Source organism: Phragmites australis, chromosome 1, assembly GCF_958298935.1.
Source record: "Phragmites australis chromosome 1, lpPhrAust1.1, whole genome shotgun sequence".
Taxonomy (NCBI): Eukaryota; Viridiplantae; Streptophyta; class Magnoliopsida; order Poales; family Poaceae; genus Phragmites; species Phragmites australis.
In genome coordinates, this window is record NC_084921.1 from 14,616,909 (window position 1) to 14,633,108 (window position 16,200).

At 43.1% G+C, this 16,200-nt stretch overlaps 1 protein-coding gene across 1 annotated transcript; it reads right to left on the reverse strand.

The window, feature by feature from the left end:
• Window positions 1–2,827: 2,827 nt before the first annotated feature.
• Window positions 2,828–4,034, reverse strand: LOC133931296 (protein MAIN-LIKE 1-like). Its single transcript, XM_062378156.1, has 5 exons — window positions 3,756–4,034; window positions 3,595–3,642; window positions 3,366–3,428; window positions 3,007–3,149; window positions 2,828–2,912 (listed from the first exon to the last, which is right to left on the reverse strand). Exons 1-5 carry the CDS (start codon window positions 4,032–4,034, stop codon window positions 2,828–2,830), a joined length of 618 nt encoding a protein of 205 aa, XP_062234140.1.
• Between the last annotated feature and the right edge of the window lie 12,166 nt (window positions 4,035–16,200).

Below are 16,200 nucleotides of genomic sequence, written 5' to 3' on the forward strand. Positions count from 1 at the left end.
TGCGATTGCGGGGTTTCGGATCGTGTTGTTCGGAAGCCGGATCGACTTGTGTCTCGTTTCCACCAAATCGAGAGTTACCAGAACCTTTTGGAAGATCGGGAACCCTTGTTCATATTACATATTATCTATATTTTCTGTTTCAATATGCTATGTTGTTTGTACCATGTTAATGGGAGTTGATATAAATTTATTTTTGGAAATAGAGTACCAGGAGATGTTTATGAGAGGCATACCTTGATAAAGAGGTGGATCATGAGATTGCATAACGCAGTAAGCATCATTCGATGGTGCTGTCAAGCTATTTGGAGAACCGTAAAAAAAACATTCGTGATTTTTACTATGCTATGTGTCCCCAACACAAGAGGAGAGCCATGGAGAATCAAGAGGAGACAAGGTGATGCAAATGGAGACAATGAAGACTCTTGTTGCTAATTTGTCTGTGCTTATCCTGGACGATGATGAGGATGATGAGTTGGTCTATGATGGGGTGGACGATTAACATGAGGGGTCAATTTGATGGGTATATGGTTAGTGTGTTGTAGTAACGTACTATGTTATGAACTATTTGTGAACTTCATGTGTAAGCATCGTCGATTATATCATGTGAACCAAGCAATACTGCAAGTTTAATCATTTTTAGCTGTAGTGCAAATGCATCGGCAAGCAAATTCTTTATGATGGGCCACATACTTTTTTCCCCTAAGACGATGATGGGCCAAATACTACTACACGATAACCTAACATAGGTCTAAAAATTATGGTATTTCATTTTCTTTAACCAATTTTTATTGATTGATGCTTGTAAGAGTCAAAATTTGCCTTTTAAAAATTTCTCCAACTTTGACCAAATGTTGCCATTGCTTAGTTTGACATTAAAATGTTATCGAGGTTTCATTTTGTTAGGCTTGAGTTGATGAGCTAAAATATGTTGAAACTTAGGCATATATTTTGTTACCCTAATTTTGATAACGCAAATGTTTTTTAGCTCATTGTTGCCAAAGTTTTGGCGAATATTGTGTCATGCCAAGGGCATCACATTTGTAGGGGCTCACTGGGGTTGAGGTGGGAGGAAAAGGGCTGGCGTGATGCCTTGTTGTGTCACACCAAGCTCCTTGGCGTGACCAACGCTGGTGCCACGCTAGTCCTTTTCCATTTGCAGGGGCTCACTACGATCAAGGTGGGAGGAAAAGGGCCAACGTGACACCTTGATGTGTCACGCCAAGTTAGTTGGCGTGACTAAAGCTGGTGTTGCGCCATTCCATTTCTACTTGCAGGGGTGCACTGGCAACGATGAATTAAGGGAGGGCCGGCGTGATGCTGTGTTGGGTCATGCTAGGGAGATTGGTGTGACTAAAGAGACTGTCACACCAATACATTTGGCGTGACAAGCATGTATGCTGCCTCGAAGGCTGTATAGGCTTGTCATGCCAAGAGTATCTGCGTGACTGTGTTTCCAGTCACGCCATTAAGTTTGGTGTGACAAACCACAACTAGGCAGTGCAGAGCAGAGTAGGGCAGGTGCATCGGCACATCGATACACAAATTCAATCTCGTAGAGACATATAATTCATAGATACAATTTCTTTTATCGAGGGTTGTAGCAATTGTTGGAAATGCATTTGATATCCTTTCACAAATAATTGAAATGCAATTCAATTGCAGCACACATTGTCATTTGACAACAAAGTTATATGGTTTGAAACAATATGTGCTTAATACATATAATCCACACAAAAGCATCAAGGTAGTCCACACACGACAATACCACAGCAACACACAAGCAACACGACGAGACTGACATGTCCACACAAGGTAGTCTACAAATGACATTATTCAAGCACTGCACACATTGAAATTAACTTAGACCTGTGGTGTGTATGGTTTCTTCTTTCTTCGTTCATGTCCCGGGTTGGTCGGCAGGACATTGGCACTCCTAATGTCGATCTTGTCACGTCGACACTGCTGCTGTTGCGAAGGTTGTGTTGGTGGAGGAGCACCTGCGAGCTGTGAGCTCCTAATCTCATCAGCCCTGTAGGATGGGTCATCACCCTATGAGCTGTCTTCCTCACTCTCAGAGGGTTCCTCGCGTGGAGCCTTACCTTTCCCACGTGCAGCTATTCCCAAAGAGGTAGAGGCAGTCCTTGAGGTAGTGCGCGATGGCGTGCGTGCAACACTACCACTGCGGGCTCGGGTACCATAGTGCACCGGTGTCTGCTGCGTCAAAGCTGTCATGAGTCCAGTAGATGACTGGGAAGAAGTACCACCTAGTGCTAGCGCCACATCTGGGGTTATCATGCAGCTCATCTTATACGCTAGGCGATGGCAACTCCTATGAACCCTCTGCCATGAAGTTGATGAAAATGTTAGAGTGTATCCGAATACTAAAAAAATGTGGGAAACATAGAACAATGGTTAATACATGAACTATTACCTCCACGCAGGCGTGGATGTGGCCGACCTCCTCCTCGAAAACCCGTGGGACTAGCAACGCTTATCCAGCCTCATTTGCAAGGCGTCCAAGATGCTGGCCCCGTAAACACGATGCAATACATTATGTATGGTATGAACCATGAGTCAATACAATGTACCTATCATGAATTGCAAGTACCATGTAGTTGTGAAGTGGGGCACACTTAGGCTGGAGACCGTGGTGAGTGATTTGATCATACTCATCTACCAGGTCATCCTCATCATCAGAGTTAGGCAAATCTTTTTCTTGAACCGCAACTCGAGGTGGCTCGATTGTCAACCTGGAGTTGTTGTGCAGCCATCTCAAGTAGTTGTGGTAGGGCCTCAAGCAGTGAGAGGCCCCACCTTGCACTATAGTTTAGGACCTATTAGCCCACTGTAGCAAATAGGTGTTGTGGATGTCCCGCCAATCTCTTGCACCCCTCTGCTTCCTCCTGTTAATCCTACAATATGGTAAAATCAGAAACAAATGTAACAATGTAGGAATGAATCATGGAAGCATTGCCGCAAATTAGGTTGACAATTAGATTTACTCACTTGTGCAAGGTCACCGATGTGGAGGCCGTGTCTGGAGGCGTACGCTGCAACCTCCCAAACTTCCTCATCACACGGTTCAGCGGATGGATTTCAACAATGGAGAAACAAATAAGCGGCAGAATAGAATGCCAATACTCCATGCCCTGTGTGCATAAAGGGCTAAGTCCCATGCCTAAGATCTCTTGCCAGTTATATAGCTCCCACGTCACTTAAAAATGAACAACGTATAACAACGATGTCAATTGACATGTGCAAGTATTTCAACCAAAAATGCCGATACATTTGCACTCATGTGGGCATGATGCAGTCGAACTTGTTGGTGTAGAAGAGGTACCATTGACTGCGTTGTGAGTCACAACCTTGACGTTTTTCCAAAGGAAAGCAACGGTCGGCATCGAGCCCTCATCCTCGAAATCCCAAACCTACAATTAAAATACAGCATATGGCATAAATGACATAAATAACAATCTAAATAGAAATAACAATGCAAGCAGAAATAAAAATAATAATGTAAGCACAAATAAAAATACATATCCCGGGATAGAATCGGTTTGGTCTACCAATGTGCAACCGCTCCCACATCCACACCTGTAGCAGGTACGCGCATCCCCCAAGGTTGCCATGGTCCCACTGTGCCTGCATGCATCACATAGCTGTCGATATAACCATGCAAGCGTGGTGGATCCCCAGCTGTACAGTCTTATGTTCTCCTAAACCTTGCCAAGTATCGGCAAGAACATCTAAGAAACTGTGTTGCTACTCTCGTCCAGAAACAAGTAACCGCCAATAAGGTGCCACAACCACGCGCGAGCATACGTCTCAACGAACTCCTCCGCTGCATCAGGAGCACATTCCCATAAGTTGGTAGCCAACCAGGCGGAGCTGATGCCACATGGTTTCTTATCTTTCGCATCCTGCTCTTGCTCAGGAGGCCTACTACCAAGGAGTGTCTTCACCATGTCGCGCCATCCAGCAGGCTGAAGATTCCCGCACACAGGCTGCCCGTCCACTGGTAGTCCGAGTATCATGGCCACATTCTACAGCGTGATCGTGAGCTCGCCGTAAGGGAGGTGGAAGGTGTGTGTCTCCATCCTCCAGCGGTCCACTAGTGCAGTCAGCGCTGTGTTGTAGAACATCGGCAACACCATCATGACCAACCTGACCAACAGCAAGAAGACTGCGCGCCGAATGTATGGGGTGTACCTCTTATCCCACCTAAGAGGACTGTGAGTGCGTATCCGAAGGGATTTTAGCACCTGAAAGATACAATTTAAATTGAAATTGTTATTTACACCTACATGTTACTTAGAAATTATACATAGCAGTTATGGATAAATCATACCTTGCTGTTGTCGACCATCAAGTGTGCTCGATGATCCCTGTTGTAGTACGTCTCCAGGAGCAGGTAATTGGGGTGCACCATCGCCCTGTAATATGAATCTTCACACAGTCGTTAGATAACGAAGAAAAACAACATAATTGCCGGCATATATAAAAAATTCAACATGGAGCAAAATACAATATTGAATAGTTCACCTCTACCAAACTGCGATTTAATGCCCCCCTTCTAGAATTCCTCTTTTTCCTACGAATTGGCTTATTCTTCGGGCCCTCCTTGTGTTGTTCCATCTTGTGGCCAAATCGGTGGCATATGGAGCAACGTATTTTAATAGTTGTCTCATCAAAATCTCCACCTCCGTACATGTCATCACCATAACCATTATTGCAATCATCCATCTCATTCTGGAGATGTTTTCTCTTCCTCCTCCCTGGTGTTTCAGTAGACCACAATGTGGCACATATTCATCACTATTGTAATCGAGCCATTGCAAAGAATCAAGTAAAGGCTCGAAAGGTGGACTCCCAAGTCTTCAGAGTCATTCTCTTATAATACACTAGGGTCAAGTAGTCGCGAGATGTGTGGTCCACTCTTCTCATCCAACATATTGTGATAACATGAGAGCACGAGACATGCAGCAATTGCGGTGTCCTGCATGTGCACTCCACTGTAGTTATGTCTACTCTACAGATCCTGCCACAAGAGCTCTCACCCCCGACGCTAGTCTGAAATGCGGATGTAACGCTGTAAACATAGCTCTTTGGATCAAAGAGTTGTTCCTCTTGGGTAGCATATATTTCCCTTTGCTTCATGATGTGCTTAGCGATAGCTTTTCCCCACACCTCACCAGCATCAAGTCCATTATGTGCTTTCTTCCACCGATCGATAAAATAGAAGTTGCATTTGTGGACGGTGTACTCCACGATGGCAGATACCGACATAGCATGGATGCCTTTAAGGACATTGTTGAATACCTCCAAAATATTTATGGTCATTGTTCCATACCTACAACCACCCTCATCATATGCTAGCGCTCATTTGCAATTATTAGCCATTTCGCTCTTCAACCACTCTATCGCAGGCTCGTTCAAGATCTTCTCAAATTCTACAAGCTTTTTGTTGAACTATCTCTCCTCTTTAACTTTGCAAAGTATCTTCAGATTCTTTATTACCTCCTTGCTCTTTTGTCTTCTCCAAATGTTTGTAGCAAAATGACGCATGCGGCACCGGTGCACAAGAGGAGGGTAACCCTCCATTTGTTCTGTAGCTACATTAAGGAGACCATGGTGCTAATCCGATATCATATAGACTTAGCGCGTCGCTCCAATTACGTGACGGCGAACCAGGTACAAGAACCAAGACCAACTGTTGTTCCTCTCTCCCTTTGTCAATGCAAATGCTAGGGGGACCAACTGATCCTCTGCATCGATGCCAACAGCAATCATCAGTGCACCCTTGTACTTTCTCGTCAAGAAAGTGGTGTCGACGCTAATCACGGGCCGACAATGCTTGAAGGCCTCCATGCATTGAGGAAAGCACCAAAATACACGCTGCATAACAGGCTTCATGACACCACTATCGCTGCCCATCATGCCACCAGATGAAATGAACCACTTAGTCCCGGGGTTAAAATGTGAAATTGCATCCAAGATCCTAGGTACCCTCGTGTATGCCTCCTTCCAATCTCCTCATAGTAATGCCATGGCATGTTGCTTCGCCCTCCATGTCTTGTCATACAACACGCGGTAATTAGTAAACCCAACTATGGACTCAATTAGACATGCCACAGTCCTGTCTGGGTCTGCCCAAACGATGGGGGTGATGTGCTGACCAAGGTACCTCGCCGTGCACTAGGAGTGCACTTGTTCGGGCCTCGCCGACCCACAAGTGTGAGGTTGTCGAACATTTGTGACCTTGCATCGTCGGCCATCACTTGGAATAAGACAGACCCATACACCCTATCCACAACCTCTCTGGCATTTGATAGTGTACCTATCTTTCGCATAAGAATGAACCACATCGTACGGCCTGTGGTGCCGCACTAAGTAGTCCCTAAACCAGAACTTTACTTCCTCAAGACTATCAAATATCATCCCCTTCTTAATCCACTCCTTCTCAATGTGGTGTTCCTCCTCCGTAGGCATTAAGCCATTATCACGAAGAGCATTCTTGGTCAATGAAATGTCCGCGTATCCCAACACCTTGGGCACATCCACATGTACAACCTTCAGTGTCCTTATCTCCTGCTCCATGTAAATTACATCCCACCAAGCCTCCTCCTCATCCTCGCCCACTTCTCCTTCCACCTCAGCACCCACGTGTCGTTCATCAACACCAGACACATGTTCCACTTTTTCTGCATCATCATCTTCATCTTCATCCTCACTGTCCGATGAAAAGATTGGTGTATCCTCGACATTTCCTTGGGCCTTCACATCCTCAAAAAACCCATCGCCGAAGTTATTACATACCACAACAAAATCAAAGTTATTGCAACCACCGGAAGCTACCTTCTGAACAGAGGCACGAGGTACCTCTAGAACAATAACATCGGTGATTTCAAAGGCACCGGAAACCTCTAGGACAATGGTAAGAATTTCCTGAGTCAAATGTTCAACATGCTCCACTTCCTGGATAATACTGTCTGGCACATCTTGAACCGATGGCATTAAGCTTCCTCCGACACCCACATCAACTACCAACTCCGCGCAACAAACTTGCAAACCATTCACACAATCCTTGTATAGCTTTCAATCATTCTCCGATGCCAACTCCATAACAACATAGTGAGCCATACCACTTCGATCGGCATCAAACCTTCCACGTACAGTTACATTACATACATCCACATCAACATTCATAACTAACCTAACTCGAGCAAAGTTGTAGTGCTTCTCCCACATTCCTAAGCAATAAAACATCATAAGAATTTAGTAGTAATCCATCTAAGAAAGCATGAACAGCAAGGGACAAATTACCTGGTGGTCTAATTGTCGTGTACGTGCTCTTGTAATTGGAACTTGTATGATTTGAGGATTATTGGCGGTGTTGATTGTATCCGAAGGGGTCATGGGCTCATCATGTGGAGCATCTCTAATCAAGAAGGCTTGAAGGAGCAGTTCATTCTCAATATTGAGCGTTGTGTAATTAATTAGGACCCCGTTTGGCAAAGCTACAGCTTCCAGCTCCACATTAGATTTTGATATTGTAGGCTATAATAAAGTGGTTCAAGTTACTATTTTTATTCTAAAATAGAAACAAGATGGTTCACCCTCAGTATACATATAGCTCCAGCTCTAGGAATTTCTGAAGTTAGGAATAGCCAGCTTTAAGAATTCTTGAAGCTAGAGCTCTCCCAAATATGCCTATATTGTTGACTTAATTTATGATGTTTGCCATTTACTGCAGGTGAGGCCTTATGGCTGGAAGATGAAGAGCTTCAAATGGCCGCGGAAAAGATTTATGGATGCCATTTGTTAAGAATAGAATGCATACTTGACTTGTCTACAAAATACCAAAGAATGCAACAATAAGAATGTGCCACATTGAAACATTTCAATAGCCATGGAGTCCCATTATGCCCTCCGCCCCCTAAGATACCATGACAAGTAGGAGACACCAGAAGAAAGGGGCAAGACAAGATTGCCGTAGTGTCTTAAAGTCTATGGGTGTCATGGTTAGTCCTAGGTAGAAGTAAGTAGTAGAGGTAGCCACATAAAGAGTGAGTCATGTGTTGTATAAAATTTGTAGTGTGAAATAAAGACTTAAGTTATGCTCTTGTTGTGCAAGTGTTTTCTCCCAAGGTAAACCATGTGTTCTTAGTACTTAGTGCTTAGAGTTGCAATTCATTTAAATGTTGGCTTTATAATATGAAATTACAACAATCTTAGCTTCATCAGAAGGTATACTTTGCCACATGGGAGCAAGACAGTTGGCTCTACTGTCGTGTATAAAAAAGCACTGCATAGTAAGAATGAAAGGCTAACCAACCTAAAATAATTGGTGTAACAGAGTGAAGGTCTCCTCAGTGTAGTGAGGGTATAGGTCCACAGGAGAAGTGTCACACCAGTTTGGTACTATTTTCCAGGAGTCGGTGACAACATAAGTGATACCAATTTTCCAATAGTTGTTACTGAGCTTAGGTTGCCAGCACTAGTTCCCAACACCCTTAAACTCATGTTCTTCGTTAGTTTGTGAAATGGATTTTTATTTCCCCTCAGAATCTTGGGCGCTGCTTTTTAGTGCCTAAGCAATGTATGAGCTTCAATTAGAGTAATTGGTAAACTTTTAGGATATTTCAGCACTGGCAATCTTGTCTTCATATGTCCTTATGATATTTTAGCTCTACATTGGTTTCACTGAATGTTAATACAGCTATTTCAAGTTATTTTGTGGTAGAGGCCTTTTTGGAGCATGTTGATTATGGTTGTTAGTGGTATATATTAATGAGTCTGGTACTTTTCGACATTGTAATGGTTTATTCTTTATTGCACTGGTGTTGGAATTTAACCCCATGTTCTTATAACTTCAATTTTGCAATACCATTTGTTCCATTGCTCATTGGGAGTATAATTTTCCACATCAATTTCCGTCTCAACAAAGAAAGAACTCAAAATAGATGAAAGCAAGAGTTTATATATGATTCAAGAAAGCATGGTTGGAGTTCTTCTATTGACGAAGGGACACTACATGAAAAACAGACAAAGGAGACACGAAATGAGTAACGGGTCATAACATGACCCGTCACTGATGATAAAAGTGACAGGTCATAGTTGTTACCCATCACTTATAACTTATCATAAATGAATGAGTCATCCTAGATCAGTCAAAGGTGACGGGTCGTAGTTATGACTCATCACCTATTACGACTCATAAGTGACAGATCTTCCTAGCTAGTTATTAGTAATGGGTCGTAACTTAACCCGTCACTAATAACTAACTTATCAGTGATGGATCATACTAGCCAATCATTGATGACATGTCACAACTTGACCCATCACCAATGACTAACTCATAAGTGACGGGTCTTCCTAGCTAGTCATTGGTCACGGGTCAAATATGACGGGTCAAATATGATCCATCACCAATAACTTGATCAATACATAGAGCTATCATTTCATGTGGTGCAAAAGTGCATATACTCCTGATTTATGCCATATGTGTATATATATGTATAGTAGTACAAACATATACTCATATATATATGTGTATTATATGCTATTTTTCTCTATTCATGGGGTGTATATATATAATATACAGCCTTGGAACACACATATATATATATATATATATATATATATATATATATATATATATATATATATATAGGAAAACTAGTATGTACTCCTGGGTGTATGTACTCCCACCTCTCATATACCACTTTTACACATGAGTTATACTTCTTTATCACTTTAAATATACTTTATTAGTAATTATAAGATACTACAATACAAATCTCACGAAATTTTTTATGAAATTCCATGATTTTTATCTTAATTTGCGTATATACTTCTTTTATGTATAAAAAAGAGTATATAGCAAAAATGAAAGGCTAACATTGAAATTTTTTTCATACAACTCATATTGGAGTATCTTAGAATTAGTATTAGAGTATACTAAAAATGATAAAAGAGTATAAAGTGTTTGTTTAGGTGGTATATTGCATGTGGGAGTACATACTCCTAGGAGTATAGAATAGGTGTCCTATATATATATATATATATATATATATATATATATATATATATGTGTGTGTGTGTGTGTATGTATGTATATGATGCTAAAAAATTTTATTTTTCTCTTATTCTCAATAGCACTAGAATAGAAATTATTGTATAATTTTGCTCAAGTTTGATGTAAGGGGTGGTGGCTATGGACACAAATGCGTGTTCCGAAAATGATGCAAAAACTTATAAGGGTGAGAACTCAATCTTCTAAGCCGTTTTTAGCCTTGAAAAATTCTTTTGAACTCAACAAAGTGAAGAAAAAACAGCTGTAACTTTTTCTGTAGATGTCTGTAGAGTTAAAAAAATATCAAAATTAGAGTTCGTATGTAAAAGTTATACATTTTTTACTAAAAGTACTCCAGGTCAATATTTCGAGAAAAACATCATCGGTGACGGGTTATAACTGTGACCAGTCACAAATGACTTGCATAAGTGACGGTCATAGTTATGACCTTCGACAATGAAGGTTAAAAGGATAACATAACCAGTTTTTATCACAAGCACGTGATAGCTGAGGTGGTAAGGGAGTCATGCGCGAGATCCTGAGCGCGGGTTTGAGTCCCATGAAATGCAAAGACTCAAATATGTTTGAAAATAATGTGGATTGGGCATATGCGATAGGTCCTGTATTAGGGTGGCTCTCGGGTGAAAAATATTTTTTTGACTTTTTTCGTGTCTAAAAATACAAAACACATTCATTAGTCATAAGTGATAAATCACTGTTACGACTCGTCACTTATGTTCAGTTATAGATAACGGGTCACTGTTATGACATGTCATCTGTGATATTTATTGGTGACAGATTAAATTATGATCCGTCACCTATAACGATATTGATGATGGATCTGTACCTATCACCTATAACGACTCATTAGTGATATGTTCAAAGTTTGAATCCGTCACCCATAAACCTGTCACCCATATCCTTTTTCATGCAGTGCGCAGACCTCAGACCTTTGAAGCTGGAGCTGAGCCCGGGGGATTAGAAGAACCTCCAACAAAAGGGCCGGTCGGGGCCTTGGCGATACGTGCTTCTTTCGGTTGGATTGAATCCTTCGCGATGGAAATGCCAGTTGTACCCGCACAGAAGTCCTGCGCGCTCAAGTCCGGGAATGTCTTCTTGCTCGTCCGGATCGCACACGGCCTCGGGGCCGACGGCAACAACCCACAGGCGCAACGCGCGCAGGACGTGGTTTGGTGCACTGCACGTCGGCACCAGAGAATGGCTCGAGAGCCTCATGCTGCCCGCCGCACCTTGTCAGTAGTCGCGGCCGTGATGCCGTGGTCGACCACCGTTAGCTCGGCCGACGAGTCATCTGGCCGTCGTCCGTGGAGGTCGGTGTGGACGGCCCATGCGGCTGCAGATGCGCCCGTCAGAGCAGGGTTGGTGCTGTCGATGTGTCGAGCAAGACGACAACAGCGCATCCTTGAGCTGCTTCGCGCGGCACAGGCAGGAAAGAGACATGCATGTGGTCCTTTAAATTTCCGAAGATAAAAGCTGCCGTCCTGAAGCAAGCCAAAACGAACGGTTCGAACCGTGGAAACCGTAAGACCAGCCCCCAATCCAACCCGCCAACATGTACAAACCAGTGAAACCAAAGCAACCAACACTAAACCGCCACTTACGGGCTGATTTGAGGAACCGGCCCAAACCGTACATGAGCAATTGAGCACCCATAATGTCAGCTGAAACCGCAAGGTCGCCACAGTTGGACTGCAGCCCATTGTCTATCTGAGCTGGGCCATTACTGTTCGGGCGCAGGAAACTTCAATTTGGGCCGCGAGCTCCGGAAAAGACTGGGCTTTTGCGCGCTTGCGCTCGGATTACCGAGTTTCCAATGGAATTTTTTATTTCTATATCTATATTTTTAAAATCTGGATTTTGCAAACATATGCGCCTGATTTGAGAAATTGCAAATCTATATTTTTGTCATCTATCCAAAGGGCAACATGAGGTGCCCAAGCGCTCGGATTGGGCAACTCGGCCACGGTGGCATCCACGTCGGATACCACCAACCTGTCGCTCTTCTCAAGAACGACAGCAGTCGCAATGCCATGCGGGTCCTACGTAAAAGCTATCGCTTTTTCAGCAAGCGATAACTTTTCCTAGAAAAGGCCGCGCCCGACGTCCCCACGTATTACTATGCTCATTTGGCTACTTACCAACCAGCAGAGAGAGAGAGAGATTGTGAGGGGAGGGGAGGGACAAGAGAGCAATGAAGCCTTGCCAGAAATCCATCCGTGTTAGAGATAAATATCCTAATCTTAGTATTTGTAAATCAATTAGATTAGCTATCAGATCTAGTTTTGGACATAGGTTAGGCATCAAATCTAGGATTTAATAATATTAGGTCAATGTTAGCAGATCTAATTTAGGATAGTTGTACTGTTATTATATCTAGGTTTTTAAAAGCAAGTTAGAGTAATTGTTAGACCTAGGATTGATAGCCAAGCTTAGTTGGTTGAGTATTTAGGGAGTATAATATTTAAAGTATGGTTTATTATGTTCTATTATTGTAGATGTACCACATATAGTTGTTATAACCTGAAATAATGGTACAATGTTTTTTGTCGATCGTGGGCAGTTATGTCAGATAAGTAGTATTTCAATATTTATTTTTGAGAATATGAGATCGTGTATGATCCACAAGGGGTACATCTATTGGAGTTTAACTCAATGGACAAAGGTACCCCGACTTCACAGCCTAGATCGATGACCTCTTAGTTAGTGATGTGCGGTGGACACCGTACACCGAGAAGGATGGCCTCAATCGTGCCCCATTCAGCCTATCTTTGTTGTGCACGCGAGACAATGACTACTGGTTGACGAAGAAGGATGTCGTCTTCAACATCCTCCTTGAGGATTACGTGTCGCATCAGGTGATTCTTCAATTTAGTCTGTACTAGTAGTACCCTCTACCCCCCGGATTTGGATCGTTCCTGCTCACATGCACATGTAATTTTTATGATTTATTGTTTTTGATCTTCATTTACGCATTGTATCTTGTGTAATAACTCATCTTGCAAGATGTCATGGAAGGGTACATCAACAACCACCCTGCGGGCACCACGTATTGAACTGTGGACAATGCTCTAGGACGAAGCGATATTGGACGTCATTCATGAGGACCGGTCGCACTCTAACGATGTTTTTGCGGAGTATTTGGCATTGTTTCTGCTTTGGACGCAGATCCAAGTCACGTACACATCGTCCGAGGTGCTGACTCATGCACCGCACATGCAAGTTCTGTACCCGATGCACAGGGACCAAGCACGGGTGTTGGCGGTATGTTTCTTCAGCACCAACTTTAATTGTACCCTATATTTAACTTCCAAAGCACTTGTGTTAACCTACATAATGTTTGTTCGTAGAGGAACCTCATGGAGTAGATAAAGGGGGTGGCTGCTACTACTATTCGATGGCTAGACCATGGGACAGAGGTCCCTACCCATGAGATGCGCGGGTTGTTGTACACGATCTACGAGAAGGCGAGCAAGATCATGAAGATGCTCACTTGTAGGTCCAGTACGGATGTTGCTCCTCGACCCCACGCTGTTCCGCCAGCTCAGACCTTCTCGACGCCTCCTATTCGACCTCCTCGCCCCCTCCTTAATGTCGATGGCCACTGCTCTGAGTCCTCACCCCTCAATGACATTCATGGCTTGGCCTCCCACTCCCCCACGTTCGACATATGCTCCCACTATGGTTTCAGTTCCTTCAGGCCATCTAACACAGATATCGATGGGTCCTCATCTCACGCCCCTCCCAGATACCCTTGTACCTCTATCAAGAATAGATTATGTACTATGTAAAGTTCACAGTTGCAATAGGTGAAAACATGTTTTGCTCCATAAACCACATGCAGTGCTCAATGATTTTGAGGACATACACGATGCGACAGAGTACCTAGAGCACTTCATCAGGGAGGGTTCCACGCACGAATAGGATGACTTCAACACATTTCTCAGCTCGATTCATATGCAGGACATGATCAGCCCTCCCAATTAGGTGGTGCACCTCCTGTATAGACGCAACAGACCCAGGAGCAATACGCGATGCTTCCTCCCAATGGCCAGTGTTCATGAACATTTGTCCCACCGGACCCGCTCATGTACTCAACGGACCACGTGAGAGCACGGGGACATTGGGCGTCGAGACCTTATGAGCATGGGGGGGGGGGGTCATCCCGAAGTGGGGATGCATTTAGGGAGTACTTTAGGGACTACATTGCTTATATCATATATTGTGCACATCTTATTCTACTATGTTAGTATCATACATCTGATTCATTTTTCTAGCTTCAGTCCTCCATTAGCATTGTGACAGAGGACTCCAAGCAAATGTCCCGTCTAAATAGAAAAATAGATGACATAGGGAGACAAATAGCGGGCTCAGTTTTCTATTTACTTAAGGAGACCTTACAATTATTGCTAATTATAATTTAACTACTTCGGTATAATCATTTCATTGCTTTTTATGTTACATTATTTATTTTCTATTAGTTTACCGATGTCAAAAATTTCAATGTGTTACCAGGGTGCCATCGATTCCTTAAGGAACCACCCACTCAGAGTGCCACACTAGCATGAGCATCTGTTGTGCTTGTGTGGTAACTCAGCTTTTGTTGGTGATATGTCCTAGAGGCGATCGCGTATGCAGATTGGATCTACGAATAGGATTTAATATAATTGAATATCCATTAGAGTTTAGAGTCATGATGGGCTTTAATGTGATTAAAGGTCATTAGCGTACTCTATATAAGAGAAGGCAGGAGTCGTGGGCGCACATGAATTCAGCCACCAAAACCCTGGCCACAATCTCTTCCCGAACTCCCTACGAAACCCTAGTCGGGCGCACAGTGCTAGCACACCGGTGCACGACTTTCCGTCCCTATATGTGTGGATACTGTGGAGGCACTGCTATGATTGCTGCGGTGCAGATTGGTGACGAGGACACAAGGACGGGTTCGACTACTTCCTCATCGCGATCGAGGATGTAGTCGAGGCTTCCTATTAGTGGTCGATGAGATGGTCGACGTGATTGACTACTTCCTATATGTGGTCAGAGCTGGTTGAGGACATAGTGCATGTGGTCGGAGCTGGTCGAGGACGTGGTGCACATGGTCAGGTCTAGTCGAGGACGCACATGAAGTTAGATCGGTCTACTCCAACTCTTCTTTCACTGTGCCGTACATCTAGTGATAATGATCTATGATTCCCTACTCACATGGTTCCTTGGTTGAATGTGGTAGAGAAACATTATTTTATGCTAGCGTAGCCTACTCGTTCCCCAATAGTGCTATCAGAGCATACATGCGTAGTTTTTAATCTAGATCGATCATGTATAGATGATTTGTGGTAATAATAGATAGGATCTATTTTTGTTCTTGTGATTGGTTCATGTGATGGATCGGTCGATACATGGTTTGGTGAAATTGGGATCGAAATGAGGTTCGAGTCGATGGAACAACATGATAAAAAAGATTAGCTCGATCTCCCACTAGCCACGCATGCGACTTGCCCCTACCAGATGGAATCACTATCGAGGCTAACAGCACACGCTGCTACATGGTTGGTAAAATAGCAGATCGAGGTTGTGTGTGTTGTCAACGTTTCTGGAAAACCTTAGTGATGATCAATATAATTGATCCAATGGAAATTGAGACATTGATAATGACTCAGAAATGGCTTGATATGATCAATCCAATGAGATTTCCATAGCGATTTCATAGATATGATCTATATATTTCTGAGACCGTCGTTGCGTAGCGTACACGCATAGTTATTATAACAACATGTTCACATCACAACATTAGAATTCGATTTTACGCTTAACTCGTTTTTGCAAAGAATGTTGTGACTGGTATGGCCTTATTGTGTATGTGATGCATATGTGTAATTTTCATGGTATGTGTGTCATGGTTAATTGCAATCAAAGGTTGTCTTGTTATTATATAACGGCCTGCGTGCTGACTTGTGATGCTTCATGTTCTCATGTAATTCATTGCTAGCTATTAAGTGTAGCAGTCTAGTACATGATCATAGAGACTTGAAGTATGATGACCTAGAGGACAGGAACCGTGGCGATGGAGATCACCATGTGAAGGGGTCATACTATGTCACAGTTAA